The sequence below is a fragment of the Diabrotica virgifera genome, chromosome 5, assembly GCF_917563875.1.
Source record: "Diabrotica virgifera virgifera chromosome 5, PGI_DIABVI_V3a".
NCBI lineage: Eukaryota > Metazoa > Arthropoda > Insecta > Coleoptera > Chrysomelidae > Diabrotica > Diabrotica virgifera.
In genome coordinates this window covers 175,891,236-175,911,721 of record NC_065447.1, presented here as the reverse complement: position 1 = coordinate 175,911,721, position 20,486 = coordinate 175,891,236, and the positions used below count along the sequence as shown (strand labels likewise).

Genomic DNA, 20,486 nt, shown 5'->3' with positions numbered 1-20,486 from the left:
TAGCGAATAACGTGGCTTTGTAGACAAATCTGTGACACAAAGAGGTGTCTTTTGTCGTTCATCGTCTTTTATGAAGACTTTGAAATTTACATTTTCGCGTCCGCTACGGAAAAGATTTCTTCTGTATACCAGAGAAATCTTTTCGTTTAATTAATATAGATGTCGTACCAAGTGTACTGAAGTCTGGTTATTTTATTATTACCAGAAAGGCCAAAAGCATTTTCTTACACCTCGACCATCCACCTAGATGTTCCTGACGAGAGCTTGACATGAGCTCGAAACACGTCGTGTAGAATATCGGTGGTGGTCGAAGTGAAATAAAATGCAATTGCCGTTTCCTTTCATATCACGGTTCTTCTCCGTTATTGACGAATGTGTAGCGAATAACGTGGCTTTGTAGACAAATCTGTGACACAAAGAGGTGTCTTTTGTCGTTCATCGTCTTTTATGAAGACTTTGAAATTTACATTTTCGCGTCCGCTACGGAAAAGATTTCTTCTGTATACCAGAGAAATCTTTTCGTTTAATTAATATAGATGTCGTACCAAGTGTACTGAAGTCTGGTTATTTTATTATTACCAGAAAGGCCAAAAGCATTTTCTTACACCTCGACCATCCACCTAGATGTTCCTGACGAGAGCTTGACATGAGCTCGAAACACGTCGTGTAGAATATCGGTGGTGGTCGAAGTGAAATAAAATGCAATTGCCGTTTCCTTTCATATCACGGTTCTTCTCCGTTATTGACGAATGTGTAGCGAATAACGTGGCTTTGTAGACAAATCTGTGACACAAAGAGGTGTCTTTTGTCGTTCATCGTCTTTTATGAAGACTTTGAAATTTACATTTTCGCGTCCGCTACGGAAAAGATTTCTTCTGTATACCAGAGAAATCTTTTCGTTTAATTAATATAGATGTCGTACCAAGTGTACTGAAGTCTGGTTATTTTATTATTACCAGAAAGGCCAAAAGCATTTTCTTACACCTCGACCATCCACCTAGATGTTCCTGACGAGAGCTTGACATGAGCTCGAAACACGTCGTGTAGAATATCGGTGGTGGTCGAAGTGAAATAAAATGCAATTGCCGTTTCCTTTCATATCACGGTTCTTCTCCGTTATTGACGAATGTGTAGCGAATAACGTGGCTTTGTAGACAAATCTGTGACACAAAGAGGTGTCTTTTGTCGTTCATCGTCTTTTATGAAGACTTTGAAATTTACATTTTCGCGTCCGCTACGGAAAAGATTTCTTCTGTATACCAGAGAAATCTTTTCGTTTAATTAATATAGATGTCGTACCAAGTGTACTGAAGTCTGGTTATTTTATTATTACCAGAAAGGCCAAAAGCATTTTCTTACACCTCGACCATCCACCTAGATGTTCCTGACGAGAGCTTGACATGAGCTCGAAACACGTCGTGTAGAATATCGGTGGTGGTCGAAGTGAAATAAAATGCAATTGCCGTTTCCTTTCATATCACGGTTCTTCTCCGTTATTGACGAATGTGTAGCGAATAACGTGGCTTTGTAGACAAATCTGTGACACAAAGAGGTGTCTTTTGTCGTTCATCGTCTTTTATGAAGACTTTGAAATTTACATTTTCGCGTCCGCTACGGAAAAGATTTCTTCTGTATACCAGAGAAATCTTTTCGTTTAATTAATATAGATGTCGTACCAAGTGTACTGAAGTCTGGTTATTTTATTATTACCAGAAAGGCCAAAAGCATTTTCTTACACCTCGACCATCCACCTAGATGTTCCTGACGAGAGCTTGACATGAGCTCGAAACACGTCGTGTAGAATATCGGTGGTGGTCGAAGTGAAATAAAATGCAATTGCCGTTTCCTTTCATATCACGGTTCTTCTCCGTTATTGACGAATGTGTAGCGAATAACGTGGCTTTGTAGACAAATCTGTGACACAAAGAGGTGTCTTTTGTCGTTCATCGTCTTTTATGAAGACTTTGAAATTTACATTTTCGCGTCCGCTACGGAAAAGATTTCTTCTGTATACCAGAGAAATCTTTTCGTTTAATTAATATAGATGTCGTACCAAGTGTACTGAAGTCTGGTTATTTTATTATTACCAGAAAGGCCAAAAGCATTTTCTTACACCTCGACCATCCACCTAGATGTTCCTGACGAGAGCTTGACATGAGCTCGAAACACGTCGTGTAGAATATCGGTGGTGGTCGAAGTGAAATAAAATGCAATTGCCGTTTCCTTTCATATCACGGTTCTTCTCCGTTATTGACGAATGTGTAGCGAATAACGTGGCTTTGTAGACAAATCTGTGACACAAAGAGGTGTCTTTTGTCGTTCATCGTCTTTTATGAAGACTTTGAAATTTACATTTTCGCGTCCGCTACGGAAAAGATTTCTTCTGTATACCAGAGAAATCTTTTCGTTTAATTAATATAGATGTCGTACCAAGTGTACTGAAGTCTGGTTATTTTATTATTACCAGAAAGGCCAAAAGCATTTTCTTACACCTCGACCATCCACCTAGATGTTCCTGACGAGAGCTTGACATGAGCTCGAAACACGTCGTGTAGAATATCGGTGGTGGTCGAAGTGAAATAAAATGCAATTGCCGTTTCCTTTCATATCACGGTTCTTCTCCGTTATTGACGAATGTGTAGCGAATAACGTGGCTTTGTAGACAAATCTGTGACACAAAGAGGTGTCTTTTGTCGTTCATCGTCTTTTATGAAGACTTTGAAATTTACATTTTCGCGTCCGCTACGGAAAAGATTTCTTCTGTATACCAGAGAAATCTTTTCGTTTAATTAATATAGATGTCGTACCAAGTGTACTGAAGTCTGGTTATTTTATTATTACCAGAAAGGCCAAAAGCATTTTCTTACACCTCGACCATCCACCTAGATGTTCCTGACGAGAGCTTGACATGAGCTCGAAACACGTCGTGTAGAATATCGGTGGTGGTCGAAGTGAAATAAAATGCAATTGCCGTTTCCTTTCATATCACGGTTCTTCTCCGTTATTGACGAATGTGTAGCGAATAACGTGGCTTTGTAGACAAATCTGTGACACAAAGAGGTGTCTTTTGTCGTTCATCGTCTTTTATGAAGACTTTGAAATTTACATTTTCGCGTCCGCTACGGAAAAGATTTCTTCTGTATACCAGAGAAATCTTTTCGTTTAATTAATATAGATGTCGTACCAAGTGTACTGAAGTCTGGTTATTTTATTATTACCAGAAAGGCCAAAAGCATTTTCTTACACCTCGACCATCCACCTAGATGTTCCTGACGAGAGCTTGACATGAGCTCGAAACACGTCGTGTAGAATATCGGTGGTGGTCGAAGTGAAATAAAATGCAATTGCCGTTTCCTTTCATATCACGGTTCTTCTCCGTTATTGACGAATGTGTAGCGAATAACGTGGCTTTGTAGACAAATCTGTGACACAAAGAGGTGTCTTTTGTCGTTCATCGTCTTTTATGAAGACTTTGAAATTTACATTTTCGCGTCCGCTACGGAAAAGATTTCTTCTGTATACCAGAGAAATCTTTTCGTTTAATTAATATAGATGTCGTACCAAGTGTACTGAAGTCTGGTTATTTTATTATTACCAGAAAGGCCAAAAGCATTTTCTTACACCTCGACCATCCACCTAGATGTTCCTGACGAGAGCTTGACATGAGCTCGAAACACGTCGTGTAGAATATCGGTGGTGGTCGAAGTGAAATAAAATGCAATTGCCGTTTCCTTTCATATCACGGTTCTTCTCCGTTATTGACGAATGTGTAGCGAATAACGTGGCTTTGTAGACAAATCTGTGACACAAAGAGGTGTCTTTTGTCGTTCATCGTCTTTTATGAAGACTTTGAAATTTACATTTTCGCGTCCGCTACGGAAAAGATTTCTTCTGTATACCAGAGAAATCTTTTCGTTTAATTAATATAGATGTCGTACCAAGTGTACTGAAGTCTGGTTATTTTATTATTACCAGAAAGGCCAAAAGCATTTTCTTACACCTCGACCATCCACCTAGATGTTCCTGACGAGAGCTTGACATGAGCTCGAAACACGTCGTGTAGAATATCGGTGGTGGTCGAAGTGAAATAAAATGCAATTGCCGTTTCCTTTCATATCACGGTTCTTCTCCGTTATTGACGAATGTGTAGCGAATAACGTGGCTTTGTAGACAAATCTGTGACACAAAGAGGTGTCTTTTGTCGTTCATCGTCTTTTATGAAGACTTTGAAATTTACATTTTCGCGTCCGCTACGGAAAAGATTTCTTCTGTATACCAGAGAAATCTTTTCGTTTAATTAATATAGATGTCGTACCAAGTGTACTGAAGTCTGGTTATTTTATTATTACCAGAAAGGCCAAAAGCATTTTCTTACACCTCGACCATCCACCTAGATGTTCCTGACGAGAGCTTGACATGAGCTCGAAACACGTCGTGTAGAATATCGGTGGTGGTCGAAGTGAAATAAAATGCAATTGCCGTTTCCTTTCATATCACGGTTCTTCTCCGTTATTGACGAATGTGTAGCGAATAACGTGGCTTTGTAGACAAATCTGTGACACAAAGAGGTGTCTTTTGTCGTTCATCGTCTTTTATGAAGACTTTGAAATTTACATTTTCGCGTCCGCTACGGAAAAGATTTCTTCTGTATACCAGAGAAATCTTTTCGTTTAATTAATATAGATGTCGTACCAAGTGTACTGAAGTCTGGTTATTTTATTATTACCAGAAAGGCCAAAAGCATTTTCTTACACCTCGACCATCCACCTAGATGTTCCTGACGAGAGCTTGACATGAGCTCGAAACACGTCGTGTAGAATATCGGTGGTGGTCGAAGTGAAATAAAATGCAATTGCCGTTTCCTTTCATATCACGGTTCTTCTCCGTTATTGACGAATGTGTAGCGAATAACGTGGCTTTGTAGACAAATCTGTGACACAAAGAGGTGTCTTTTGTCGTTCATCGTCTTTTATGAAGACTTTGAAATTTACATTTTCGCGTCCGCTACGGAAAAGATTTCTTCTGTATACCAGAGAAATCTTTTCGTTTAATTAATATAGATGTCGTACCAAGTGTACTGAAGTCTGGTTATTTTATTATTACCAGAAAGGCCAAAAGCATTTTCTTACACCTCGACCATCCACCTAGATGTTCCTGACGAGAGCTTGACATGAGCTCGAAACACGTCGTGTAGAATATCGGTGGTGGTCGAAGTGAAATAAAATGCAATTGCCGTTTCCTTTCATATCACGGTTCTTCTCCGTTATTGACGAATGTGTAGCGAATAACGTGGCTTTGTAGACAAATCTGTGACACAAAGAGGTGTCTTTTGTCGTTCATCGTCTTTTATGAAGACTTTGAAATTTACATTTTCGCGTCCGCTACGGAAAAGATTTCTTCTGTATACCAGAGAAATCTTTTCGTTTAATTAATATAGATGTCGTACCAAGTGTACTGAAGTCTGGTTATTTTATTATTACCAGAAAGGCCAAAAGCATTTTCTTACACCTCGACCATCCACCTAGATGTTCCTGACGAGAGCTTGACATGAGCTCGAAACACGTCGTGTAGAATATCGGTGGTGGTCGAAGTGAAATAAAATGCAATTGCCGTTTCCTTTCATATCACGGTTCTTCTCCGTTATTGACGAATGTGTAGCGAATAACGTGGCTTTGTAGACAAATCTGTGACACAAAGAGGTGTCTTTTGTCGTTCATCGTCTTTTATGAAGACTTTGAAATTTACATTTTCGCGTCCGCTACGGAAAAGATTTCTTCTGTATACCAGAGAAATCTTTTCGTTTAATTAATATAGATGTCGTACCAAGTGTACTGAAGTCTGGTTATTTTATTATTACCAGAAAGGCCAAAAGCATTTTCTTACACCTCGACCATCCACCTAGATGTTCCTGACGAGAGCTTGACATGAGCTCGAAACACGTCGTGTAGAATATCGGTGGTGGTCGAAGTGAAATAAAATGCAATTGCCGTTTCCTTTCATATCACGGTTCTTCTCCGTTATTGACGAATGTGTAGCGAATAACGTGGCTTTGTAGACAAATCTGTGACACAAAGAGGTGTCTTTTGTCGTTCATCGTCTTTTATGAAGACTTTGAAATTTACATTTTCGCGTCCGCTACGGAAAAGATTTCTTCTGTATACCAGAGAAATCTTTTCGTTTAATTAATATAGATGTCGTACCAAGTGTACTGAAGTCTGGTTATTTTATTATTACCAGAAAGGCCAAAAGCATTTTCTTACACCTCGACCATCCACCTAGATGTTCCTGACGAGAGCTTGACATGAGCTCGAAACACGTCGTGTAGAATATCGGTGGTGGTCGAAGTGAAATAAAATGCAATTGCCGTTTCCTTTCATATCACGGTTCTTCTCCGTTATTGACGAATGTGTAGCGAATAACGTGGCTTTGTAGACAAATCTGTGACACAAAGAGGTGTCTTTTGTCGTTCATCGTCTTTTATGAAGACTTTGAAATTTACATTTTCGCGTCCGCTACGGAAAAGATTTCTTCTGTATACCAGAGAAATCTTTTCGTTTAATTAATATAGATGTCGTACCAAGTGTACTGAAGTCTGGTTATTTTATTATTACCAGAAAGGCCAAAAGCATTTTCTTACACCTCGACCATCCACCTAGATGTTCCTGACGAGAGCTTGACATGAGCTCGAAACACGTCGTGTAGAATATCGGTGGTGGTCGAAGTGAAATAAAATGCAATTGCCGTTTCCTTTCATATCACGGTTCTTCTCCGTTATTGACGAATGTGTAGCGAATAACGTGGCTTTGTAGACAAATCTGTGACACAAAGAGGTGTCTTTTGTCGTTCATCGTCTTTTATGAAGACTTTGAAATTTACATTTTCGCGTCCGCTACGGAAAAGATTTCTTCTGTATACCAGAGAAATCTTTTCGTTTAATTAATATAGATGTCGTACCAAGTGTACTGAAGTCTGGTTATTTTATTATTACCAGAAAGGCCAAAAGCATTTTCTTACACCTCGACCATCCACCTAGATGTTCCTGACGAGAGCTTGACATGAGCTCGAAACACGTCGTGTAGAATATCGGTGGTGGTCGAAGTGAAATAAAATGCAATTGCCGTTTCCTTTCATATCACGGTTCTTCTCCGTTATTGACGAATGTGTAGCGAATAACGTGGCTTTGTAGACAAATCTGTGACACAAAGAGGTGTCTTTTGTCGTTCATCGTCTTTTATGAAGACTTTGAAATTTACATTTTCGCGTCCGCTACGGAAAAGATTTCTTCTGTATACCAGAGAAATCTTTTCGTTTAATTAATATAGATGTCGTACCAAGTGTACTGAAGTCTGGTTATTTTATTATTACCAGAAAGGCCAAAAGCATTTTCTTACACCTCGACCATCCACCTAGATGTTCCTGACGAGAGCTTGACATGAGCTCGAAACACGTCGTGTAGAATATCGGTGGTGGTCGAAGTGAAATAAAATGCAATTGCCGTTTCCTTTCATATCACGGTTCTTCTCCGTTATTGACGAATGTGTAGCGAATAACGTGGCTTTGTAGACAAATCTGTGACACAAAGAGGTGTCTTTTGTCGTTCATCGTCTTTTATGAAGACTTTGAAATTTACATTTTCGCGTCCGCTACGGAAAAGATTTCTTCTGTATACCAGAGAAATCTTTTCGTTTAATTAATATAGATGTCGTACCAAGTGTACTGAAGTCTGGTTATTTTATTATTACCAGAAAGGCCAAAAGCATTTTCTTACACCTCGACCATCCACCTAGATGTTCCTGACGAGAGCTTGACATGAGCTCGAAACACGTCGTGTAGAATATCGGTGGTGGTCGAAGTGAAATAAAATGCAATTGCCGTTTCCTTTCATATCACGGTTCTTCTCCGTTATTGACGAATGTGTAGCGAATAACGTGGCTTTGTAGACAAATCTGTGACACAAAGAGGTGTCTTTTGTCGTTCATCGTCTTTTATGAAGACTTTGAAATTTACATTTTCGCGTCCGCTACGGAAAAGATTTCTTCTGTATACCAGAGAAATCTTTTCGTTTAATTAATATAGATGTCGTACCAAGTGTACTGAAGTCTGGTTATTTTATTATTACCAGAAAGGCCAAAAGCATTTTCTTACACCTCGACCATCCACCTAGATGTTCCTGACGAGAGCTTGACATGAGCTCGAAACACGTCGTGTAGAATATCGGTGGTGGTCGAAGTGAAATAAAATGCAATTGCCGTTTCCTTTCATATCACGGTTCTTCTCCGTTATTGACGAATGTGTAGCGAATAACGTGGCTTTGTAGACAAATCTGTGACACAAAGAGGTGTCTTTTGTCGTTCATCGTCTTTTATGAAGACTTTGAAATTTACATTTTCGCGTCCGCTACGGAAAAGATTTCTTCTGTATACCAGAGAAATCTTTTCGTTTAATTAATATAGATGTCGTACCAAGTGTACTGAAGTCTGGTTATTTTATTATTACCAGAAAGGCCAAAAGCATTTTCTTACACCTCGACCATCCACCTAGATGTTCCTGACGAGAGCTTGACATGAGCTCGAAACACGTCGTGTAGAATATCGGTGGTGGTCGAAGTGAAATAAAATGCAATTGCCGTTTCCTTTCATATCACGGTTCTTCTCCGTTATTGACGAATGTGTAGCGAATAACGTGGCTTTGTAGACAAATCTGTGACACAAAGAGGTGTCTTTTGTCGTTCATCGTCTTTTATGAAGACTTTGAAATTTACATTTTCGCGTCCGCTACGGAAAAGATTTCTTCTGTATACCAGAGAAATCTTTTCGTTTAATTAATATAGATGTCGTACCAAGTGTACTGAAGTCTGGTTATTTTATTATTACCAGAAAGGCCAAAAGCATTTTCTTACACCTCGACCATCCACCTAGATGTTCCTGACGAGAGCTTGACATGAGCTCGAAACACGTCGTGTAGAATATCGGTGGTGGTCGAAGTGAAATAAAATGCAATTGCCGTTTCCTTTCATATCACGGTTCTTCTCCGTTATTGACGAATGTGTAGCGAATAACGTGGCTTTGTAGACAAATCTGTGACACAAAGAGGTGTCTTTTGTCGTTCATCGTCTTTTATGAAGACTTTGAAATTTACATTTTCGCGTCCGCTACGGAAAAGATTTCTTCTGTATACCAGAGAAATCTTTTCGTTTAATTAATATAGATGTCGTACCAAGTGTACTGAAGTCTGGTTATTTTATTATTACCAGAAAGGCCAAAAGCATTTTCTTACACCTCGACCATCCACCTAGATGTTCCTGACGAGAGCTTGACATGAGCTCGAAACACGTCGTGTAGAATATCGGTGGTGGTCGAAGTGAAATAAAATGCAATTGCCGTTTCCTTTCATATCACGGTTCTTCTCCGTTATTGACGAATGTGTAGCGAATAACGTGGCTTTGTAGACAAATCTGTGACACAAAGAGGTGTCTTTTGTCGTTCATCGTCTTTTATGAAGACTTTGAAATTTACATTTTCGCGTCCGCTACGGAAAAGATTTCTTCTGTATACCAGAGAAATCTTTTCGTTTAATTAATATAGATGTCGTACCAAGTGTACTGAAGTCTGGTTATTTTATTATTACCAGAAAGGCCAAAAGCATTTTCTTACACCTCGACCATCCACCTAGATGTTCCTGACGAGAGCTTGACATGAGCTCGAAACACGTCGTGTAGAATATCGGTGGTGGTCGAAGTGAAATAAAATGCAATTGCCGTTTCCTTTCATATCACGGTTCTTCTCCGTTATTGACGAATGTGTAGCGAATAACGTGGCTTTGTAGACAAATCTGTGACACAAAGAGGTGTCTTTTGTCGTTCATCGTCTTTTATGAAGACTTTGAAATTTACATTTTCGCGTCCGCTACGGAAAAGATTTCTTCTGTATACCAGAGAAATCTTTTCGTTTAATTAATATAGATGTCGTACCAAGTGTACTGAAGTCTGGTTATTTTATTATTACCAGAAAGGCCAAAAGCATTTTCTTACACCTCGACCATCCACCTAGATGTTCCTGACGAGAGCTTGACATGAGCTCGAAACACGTCGTGTAGAATATCGGTGGTGGTCGAAGTGAAATAAAATGCAATTGCCGTTTCCTTTCATATCACGGTTCTTCTCCGTTATTGACGAATGTGTAGCGAATAACGTGGCTTTGTAGACAAATCTGTGACACAAAGAGGTGTCTTTTGTCGTTCATCGTCTTTTATGAAGACTTTGAAATTTACATTTTCGCGTCCGCTACGGAAAAGATTTCTTCTGTATACCAGAGAAATCTTTTCGTTTAATTAATATAGATGTCGTACCAAGTGTACTGAAGTCTGGTTATTTTATTATTACCAGAAAGGCCAAAAGCATTTTCTTACACCTCGACCATCCACCTAGATGTTCCTGACGAGAGCTTGACATGAGCTCGAAACACGTCGTGTAGAATATCGGTGGTGGTCGAAGTGAAATAAAATGCAATTGCCGTTTCCTTTCATATCACGGTTCTTCTCCGTTATTGACGAATGTGTAGCGAATAACGTGGCTTTGTAGACAAATCTGTGACACAAAGAGGTGTCTTTTGTCGTTCATCGTCTTTTATGAAGACTTTGAAATTTACATTTTCGCGTCCGCTACGGAAAAGATTTCTTCTGTATACCAGAGAAATCTTTTCGTTTAATTAATATAGATCTCGTACCAAGTGTACTGAAGTCTGGTTATTTTATTATTACCAGAAAGGCCAAAAGCATTTTCTTACACCTCGACCATCCACCTAGATGTTCCTGACGAGAGCTTGACATGAGCTCGAAACACGTCGTGTAGAATATCGGTGGTGGTCGAAGTGAAATAAAATGCAATTGCCGTTTCCTTTCATATCACGGTTCTTCTCCGTTATTGACGAATGTGTAGCGAATAACGTGGCTTTGTAGACAAATCTGTGACACAAAGAGGTGTCTTTTGTCGTTCATCGTCTTTTATGAAGACTTTGAAATTTACATTTTCGCGTCCGCTACGGAAAAGATTTCTTCTGTATACCAGAGAAATCTTTTCGTTTAATTAATATAGATGTCGTACCAAGTGTACTGAAGTCTGGTTATTTTATTATTACCAGAAAGGCCAAAAGCATTTTCTTACACCTCGACCATCCACCTAGATGTTCCTGACGAGAGCTTGACATGAGCTCGAAACACGTCGTGTAGAATATCGGTGGTGGTCGAAGTGAAATAAAATGCAATTGCCGTTTCCTTTCATATCACGGTTCTTCTCCGTTATTGACGAATGTGTAGCGAATAACGTGGCTTTGTAGACAAATCTGTGACACAAAGAGGTGTCTTTTGTCGTTCATCGTCTTTTATGAAGACTTTGAAATTTACATTTTCGCGTCCGCTACGGAAAAGATTTCTTCTGTATACCAGAGAAATCTTTTCGTTTAATTAATATAGATGTCGTACCAAGTGTACTGAAGTCTGGTTATTTTATTATTACCAGAAAGGCCAAAAGCATTTTCTTACACCTCGACCATCCACCTAGATGTTCCTGACGAGAGCTTGACATGAGCTCGAAACACGTCGTGTAGAATATCGGTGGTGGTCGAAGTGAAATAAAATGCAATTGCCGTTTCCTTTCATATCACGGTTCTTCTCCGTTATTGACGAATGTGTAGCGAATAACGTGGCTTTGTAGACAAATCTGTGACACAAAGAGGTGTCTTTTGTCGTTCATCGTCTTTTATGAAGACTTTGAAATTTACATTTTCGCGTCCGCTACGGAAAAGATTTCTTCTGTATACCAGAGAAATCTTTTCGTTTAATTAATATAGATGTCGTACCAAGTGTACTGAAGTCTGGTTATTTTATTATTACCAGAAAGGCCAAAAGCATTTTCTTACACCTCGACCATCCACCTAGATGTTCCTGACGAGAGCTTGACATGAGCTCGAAACACGTCGTGTAGAATATCGGTGGTGGTCGAAGTGAAATAAAATGCAATTGCCGTTTCCTTTCATATCACGGTTCTTCTCCGTTATTGACGAATGTGTAGCGAATAACGTGGCTTTGTAGACAAATCTGTGACACAAAGAGGTGTCTTTTGTCGTTCATCGTCTTTTATGAAGACTTTGAAATTTACATTTTCGCGTCCGCTACGGAAAAGATTTCTTCTGTATACCAGAGAAATCTTTTCGTTTAATTAATATAGATGTCGTACCAAGTGTACTGAAGTCTGGTTATTTTATTATTACCAGAAAGGCCAAAAGCATTTTCTTACACCTCGACCATCCACCTAGATGTTCCTGACGAGAGCTTGACATGAGCTCGAAACACGTCGTGTAGAATATCGGTGGTGGTCGAAGTGAAATAAAATGCAATTGCCGTTTCCTTTCATATCACGGTTCTTCTCCGTTATTGACGAATGTGTAGCGAATAACGTGGCTTTGTAGACAAATCTGTGACACAAAGAGGTGTCTTTTGTCGTTCATCGTCTTTTATGAAGACTTTGAAATTTACATTTTCGCGTCCGCTACGGAAAAGATTTCTTCTGTATACCAGAGAAATCTTTTCGTTTAATTAATATAGATGTCGTACCAAGTGTACTGAAGTCTGGTTATTTTATTATTACCAGAAAGGCCAAAAGCATTTTCTTACACCTCGACCATCCACCTAGATGTTCCTGACGAGAGCTTGACATGAGCTCGAAACACGTCGTGTAGAATATCGGTGGTGGTCGAAGTGAAATAAAATGCAATTGCCGTTTCCTTTCATATCACGGTTCTTCTCCGTTATTGACGAATGTGTAGCGAATAACGTGGCTTTGTAGACAAATCTGTGACACAAAGAGGTGTCTTTTGTCGTTCATCGTCTTTTATGAAGACTTTGAAATTTACATTTTCGCGTCCGCTACGGAAAAGATTTCTTCTGTATACCAGAGAAATCTTTTCGTTTAATTAATATAGATGTCGTACCAAGTGTACTGAAGTCTGGTTATTTTATTATTACCAGAAAGGCCAAAAGCATTTTCTTACACCTCGACCATCCACCTAGATGTTCCTGACGAGAGCTTGACATGAGCTCGAAACACGTCGTGTAGAATATCGGTGGTGGTCGAAGTGAAATAAAATGCAATTGCCGTTTCCTTTCATATCACGGTTCTTCTCCGTTATTGACGAATGTGTAGCGAATAACGTGGCTTTGTAGACAAATCTGTGACACAAAGAGGTGTCTTTTGTCGTTCATCGTCTTTTATGAAGACTTTGAAATTTACATTTTCGCGTCCGCTACGGAAAAGATTTCTTCTGTATACCAGAGAAATCTTTTCGTTTAATTAATATATATATATATATATATATATATATATATATATATATATATATATATATATATATATATATATATATATATATATTACTATACCTCGTAAGACTATCAAATTTATGCGTTCGTTACGTGTACAGGAATAAGGATAGGAAAATTATGAATAAATGAGTAGCAACAAAGTTACTTGGGAAGACTTCGTCAAAATAGTTGAGGAGATTACGCAAGAAGTAATAAGACAAAGTAGAAGGGCCTTGAAGAAGAAAGTACCTAAATCTAAGGATATACAAGAAGAAGTAACGACACAGTTAATTAAATTGTATAACAAATTCACACACTTAACGAAGAAAAAATGGGAAGCGCTATCGGACAAAAAAAGAGAAGCGTGCAAGAAATATTTTGGAAGAATCAGAGACAAAGTTATACGCTCATTTCAAGCTGTAAACTTAAGAACAGTAGTTCCAAGTTCAATACACCAACCAATCGACAAGGAAATAGAAGAAGAACAAAGCGACGAAGAAGTAGAAGAGGAAAAAATTGACGAGGAAATAGATGAGGGAAAAAGCGACATAAAACAAGATATAAAAATATTAAACAATAAGGCTAGAAACCTGATAACTACAGAGGATACGATCCCACTTAAAGCCGCGGCACTGAAGAAAGAATTAAGAGGCGACAATCCGAAAACGATAATAGACAAGTTAGCAAAGAAAAGGCAAGGAAACGAAGATGCAGCAGTGTACGCATCTGAAGTAGAGGAACTAGCGGAACAGTTAAAGGTAGCATACATAGCGGAAAGAATGCCATTGGAACTAGCGAAAAAATACACAACGGAAACAGTTGTAGCAACAATGAAACGGAATGTTAATACGGATAGAGCTAGGTTAATACTGGAGGCAGGTAATTTCACAACACCGCAGGAAGTAGTATCCAAATTTGTATCGATTGATACGACAGAAGAGAACACACAGGGAAGAGTGTTCAATTATAGGACGAATTATGACAATAGGAGAGGACAGCAGCAATACAAAAGAGGATACCATAACAAATACGATAGAGGAAGAAGAAATAACTTCGGACAACGGAACGAAGGAGAAGCAACAGAAAACCAACGGAACTATTCGAACAGAGGATATAGACAATTTAACAACCAAACGTACAGAGGGAACCAGAGAGGAGGACGTAACAGAAACGTAAGGCTACTGGAGTTAGAGGACAGCCAAGAGGAACCAGAAAACCAGCAGTTGGGGTTTTGAATGAACGAAACAATGAAAGTACACGGTCAGAAGTGGAATATAATGTTTCGACTTAAACCTAACGAATTTTGTACGAATGAAAACAGGAATCCTAGAAAACACAAATACATTTATCATAGACACAGGAGCTGATATTTCAATACTGAAATGTTCACAAGATTTTATGAAGGAACATGTGAAACCAAACACAAAGGCGAAAATAAAAGGAGTAACTAAAGGAGAATTACAAACAATGGGAGAAGTTGAAACAACACTAGAAGTAAAAGGATCTCGATTTGAGCATATCTTTCAATTAGTTGAACCTAATTTTCCCATTCCAACCGACCGAATCATTGGGAGAGACTTTATTTCAAACTTTCAATGCATACTAGACTACGCTAACCTTAAAATGCACATTAAAGAGGACAACGATTGTTACATTAGTACGAACATTTTGGATAATATAAATAATGACAAGATAATAATACCGCCTAGATGTGAAAGTTACAGAGTCGTAAAAATTTTTCAAACGCTGAAAAACGACAGGATAGTGGAACAACAGGAAATGCAATCAGGAATATTCATAGCGAGAGCAATTATTTCAAGTAATAATTCGTACATCAAAATTTTGAACACAACCTACGAAACAGTAAAAGTAGAGACAAACGCAATCAAAACATTAGACATTAAATTATTCAACATATATAGACTGATCAACGACAGCAAGGATAGGAAAAAGGAATTACGGGAATAATTGAAGTTAGACATTCCAGAATACATACGCGAATAATTGAAGTTAGACATTCCAGAATACATACGCGATAAATTAGTATCTTTATGCGAAGATTATTCAGATATATTCGCCCTAAGGCATGACATGCTAACATGTAACAACTTCTACGAACAGAAACTGAGAGTTAAAGACCAAACTCAGGTATATATTAAAAACTATAGGACACCTCAGGCACAAACAGAGGAATTAAACCGACAAGTACAAAAACTGAGAGACCAAGGAATAATAGAACCGTCCACATCAAAATACAACAGCCCAGTAGTGCTGGTACCGAAAAAAGCTATAGATGGAAATAAAGCATGGAGATTATGCATAGATTTTAGACAACTGAACAAGAAAATAGTCACTGATAAATTTCCTTTACCAAGAATAGACTCGATATTAGATCAACTAGGAAGAGCAAAATGGTTTTCAGTTATAGACTTAATGTCAGGTTTTCACCAAATACCATTAGAAAAATCATCTAGGAAATACACATCGTTTAGCACGGAAAATGGAGCATTTCAATTTACCAGATTACCCTTTGGATTAAACGTGAGCCCGAGTAGCTTTTCAAGGATGATGTCAATAGCATTTTCAGGATTAACACCAGACAAAGCATTTCTTTACATGGACGATATAGTAGTAATAGGAATATCTGAAAAAACATCACTTAGACAACCTGAAAAGGACATTCGAGACATGTCGAAAATTCAATTTGAAACTTAACTCAGGAAAATGTCAATTTTTTAGAAGAGAAGTAACATATTTAGGACATGATCTTTGTCAGGAAGGAGTATCACCAGACAAAGCGAAATATGCAACGATTGAACAATACCCGACACCTAAGACAGCAGAAGAAACAAAAAGATTCGTAGCATTTTGTAACTATTATAGACGTTTTATTCAAAATTTTGCTGAAATATGCAGACCACTTAACAGATTATCGAGAGAAAAGGAGTAGAATTTTTTTGGTCAGAAGAATGTGAAAAAACATTCAATAAGCTTAAATCATCTCTGATGAAGCCACCGATCCTAAAATATCCAGATTTCAATAAACAATTCATCCTAACAACAGACGCATCCAACGAGAGTTGTTCAGCAATTTTAAGTCAAGATTATAACGGAACAGACTTACCAATAGCATACGCATCAAGAAGTTTCAATAAAGGAGAATGTAATAAACCTATAATCGTTAAGGAATTACTAGCGATTCATTGGGGAATTAATCATTTCAAATGTTATTTATATGGAGCACCAACATTTTTAGTAAAAACGGATCATAAACCACTAACACATTTATTTGCAATGAAAGAACCAACTTCGAAACTTACAAGGATCACATTAGATTTAGAGGAATATGATTTTGAAATAGAGTATATAACAGGGAAAAATAACTATGCAGACAGTCTTTCAAGAATAACATTACATCAACTAAAGAACCTATACATAGACAATACCCATATATTAGCTATAACACGAGCTCAAGCAAGAGAAAAGAAGAAAGAAGCAAGGCAAACGAAGGCAGAAAATGAACTCGCACTACAGCCAGAAGCCCCCAAACAGACAGTAAGGAAGGTACTAAATAATTTAGAGGCACATAGACTACCAATTTTGTCTTTTGGAGCAGAACTAATCTCACCAAGGCTGAGAATTAGGGGCAAAAACAAAATAAAATGCAGCAAGAGCATAGCCGCAGAATTCAATCATTTCGATTTAAACCAAATGTTGGCACAGCTTGATAAGCTGGCGGTAGAGAATGCAGTACGTAAAGTAAAAATATACGTAAACAATATTATTTTTAAAGTGTACACAATTGAGGAATTTATTAAACAAGGAAACAAAATATTGAAGAATGTAGAAATATACATATGTGAAGTACCAGAAACAATAGAAGATGACAAAGAAAAACACAGGTTAATAGAAGAATATCATAATCACCCAATGTTTGGAGGACACGTAGGAAATAATAGACTAATAAAGAAGCTAAAAGCAAGATTCAGATGGAAAAATTTGGAAAAAGACGTAAGAAAATACGTTAAACAATGTCATAAATGTCAAATTAACAAACCGAAAAGAACACATGTCGAAGAATTCGTGATATCGGACACTTCTTCCAAACCATGGGACATAGTATACATAGGTACGATAGGTCCATTCACTAAAAGTAACGAAGGTAATAGATACTGTATAACAATGTTATGTGAACTCACGAAATACGCGGTCAGTATACCCGTGTGCAATAAAAAAGCTGAGACAATAGCCCGAGGAATTTTTGATCATTTTATACCAACATACGGACTCATGAAGCAAATAAGAACAGACCAAGGCACAGAGTATAAGAATGAAGTAAAGCAGGAACTAAAAATAGAGCACAACTTCTCAACGGCATACCATCCACAGTCCATTGGAAGTTGCGAAAAACTGCACAGAGCATTAAACGAGTACGTAAGAGCATTCATAGACATAGTCATAGAGAAAATTGGGATGTGTGTTGCGGGATGTTCACATACTGCTACAATACAACCCCTAACGCATATCATGGTTACACACCATTTGAACTGTTATATGGCAGGAAGGTTAACCTACCAGAAGACCTTACACAGGAGATTCAACAATGTTACAATATAGATGCTTACTACAATGAGTTACGCTACAAACTACAAAGCGCACACGACAGAGCTAGAACCTTCTTACTAAAGCACAAAAAAAGAGCGACAAGAAAAGAATAAGCTCAAAGCAACACCACAACGCTTTAAAATAGGAGACCTAGTCTTGGTAAAAAGAGAAGAGAATGGTAAGTTTGATAGTCTTTATGTAGGTCCCTTCGCAATAATAGAGTTAAATTACGTTAATTGTAAGATCAAAACAGAAAACAATAAAATCAAGGAAATACATAAGAATAGATTATATGCTTAATGTCCGAGGACACAGTGAGTGACAGTGAAACGGGAACAGTGTTGATGTAGAACATTTTTTTTGTACCTTACTTTATTTACTAATTAGTTATAGGAAATAAATATTTAATTTTGTATCGATTAAAACACAGTAACCAGTTGGTGGCGCTATCAAACAACAATTTTCTTCCTTGCATGTAGTCAGAAAATTTCCCGAAGGGGATGGATGTAAGGGTTTATCAACATCCAAAATTGAGATCAACACATATTCATTTAATTCTTAAATGTACTAGAAACGAAACCAAAACATACACATTTGTTTACATTTTAGTAGGTCACCTAGATTTGTTAGAAGCACCAGTCGACAATATTGCATAGTCAACTAATTCATATTTTCGTAAGTCATGGTCAAGCTGAGTCGACAATATAAACAAACTACATGTTACAAGTTTGTTTATATAAACATGAAGGCATGGTGATTCATTCTAATTCATTCGTATTATTAAGTAGTTATAAATATTGTTTAATTCAGCAACCTCTATTGGTAGGGGGTAACCACCCCCAACTACTCTAAGATGTTTCCCGAGGGTGCATACCCGCATAGTAGAACCAAATTAACATTCGATAATGGGCTGTCTTTTTAACAATAAATAATTTTTAAAAAAAATTTAAACACGTAATAAATATGTTACAAGGGAATATGCATTAGGTGGACATTTTTTACCCACCCTTGGGCGTTTAAGGGTTAAAGCAAAGAAATTTAACTGACTTTTTCAAAAAAAGTAAAACTTCAAAAGGTTTATTACAGTTAAGTACTTAAAATACTATTTTATTGTTATTTTTAGATATATAAAGTAGTAGTTCTTAGAGTAACTGCATATTTATTTTCCCCAAATCTATTGCCAAATTCTGTTTTAGATTAAGCCAATTTTCGGATTACCGAAGTTCGGATTAGCCTGACCCTACTGTATTAGGTGAAAATTATTCACAGCTGGTAACTGTGCAAGAACATTAAAAATAATATGCATATACCCTATTCCACGAACATACGTCTGTTTTGGATTACTTCGACAACGAATATTTTAGCGCCATTTACTTTCGTACTTCTTATGTTGCACAGTAAAATATTCGTTGTCGAAGTTATCCAAAACAGGCGTATGTTCGTGGAATGGCCCATATCAACAAAAGCATTGATAGTACAAGAAGTTTGAAATAAAATTACTAAAACCACTTACTGATAATCCGTTATCAACACACTGGAACAAACTACTGGCAGCTGGAAACACAATTTTACCACTGTCACTATGAATTTCATATGAATTAATTCCCCAGGTAGTCATTCGTTTTCGTTCCCATAATAATTGTTCTTCCCTAGAAAACTTGTTCGTAGATGAAATACTTGGAAAATTTGATTCTATCACACATTGCCACTGAAGTCTTAAACTAGTTGGTTGGATAGTATTAGGTACATCCGCAAACAACAGAGTTGTCTCCCAGCCGTTCTGAGGAGTACTAAGAAAGTATATCCTAGATCTCCCATCTTGTAAAGTCCTAAATGTTATAGATGATGGTACCATTGTAGACAAACTGGAGAGCTGTCTTCTAAGGTCACTGACAACCCCTTTGAGCTCAGACCAAGAGAGCTTTCTATCATCTTTTTCCCCATCCATTTTTACTACAACAGGATCTACTGATATCACATCTGTTATTTGGGCTGATTAAGTTTTAAAAATAGAATTGAACATAATATATTTCGCATACATGGTGAGATTATTATGGATACATATTTTCATTCGATTCAAGTTTTAAAATTTTATCATCTTTCAGTAAATTTCATATAATTTAATAGAAAATTTTACTTTTCTGACCCAAATAAAAATCTAACCTCTTTTCTTTAGTCTTTGTCGTATTGTCATTTACCGTCTGATGTGTCATGTCATTTTCTGTCATTTGTTTAAAAATTAACAAAAATAGTAGGGAGGTAAACGAAGAAAATAGAATGGTAGAAAAATTTCATTTTTTTTTAAATGTGCATTTAATTTTATATAAAGAAATAGAAAACTCTTTGGATTGGTTTCAAAATTTTTCAGTGAAATAGACTGTTCTAGTTTTATGCAACTAACAATGCCGAGTTCTCTTCATTGTGATTAACTGGTTGCATATTGCTTAGATTACATCAAGAATTAAATTATTATATTTTACATTTTTTTGAATAGACATATTCTTGATCTTATAAAAGATCTTTTG

General features: G+C 37.3%; 1 protein-coding gene across 3 annotated transcripts in view; it reads right to left on the bottom strand.

The window, feature by feature from the left end:
* The window catches only part of LOC114328560 (dipeptidyl peptidase 9), a 149,918-nt gene extending 129,781 nt beyond the window's left edge, over window positions 1–20,137 (bottom strand). For all 3 annotated transcript variants that reach the window (XM_050651679.1, XM_050651678.1, XM_028277433.2), the window contains exon 1: window positions 19,475–20,137. In XM_050651679.1, coding sequence (XP_050507636.1) covers window positions 19,475–19,909 — 435 coding nt within the window. In that variant the 5' untranslated portion in view covers window positions 19,910–20,137. The remainder of the gene's footprint in view (window positions 1–19,474) is intronic.
* Window positions 20,138–20,486: the final 349 nt, after the last annotated feature.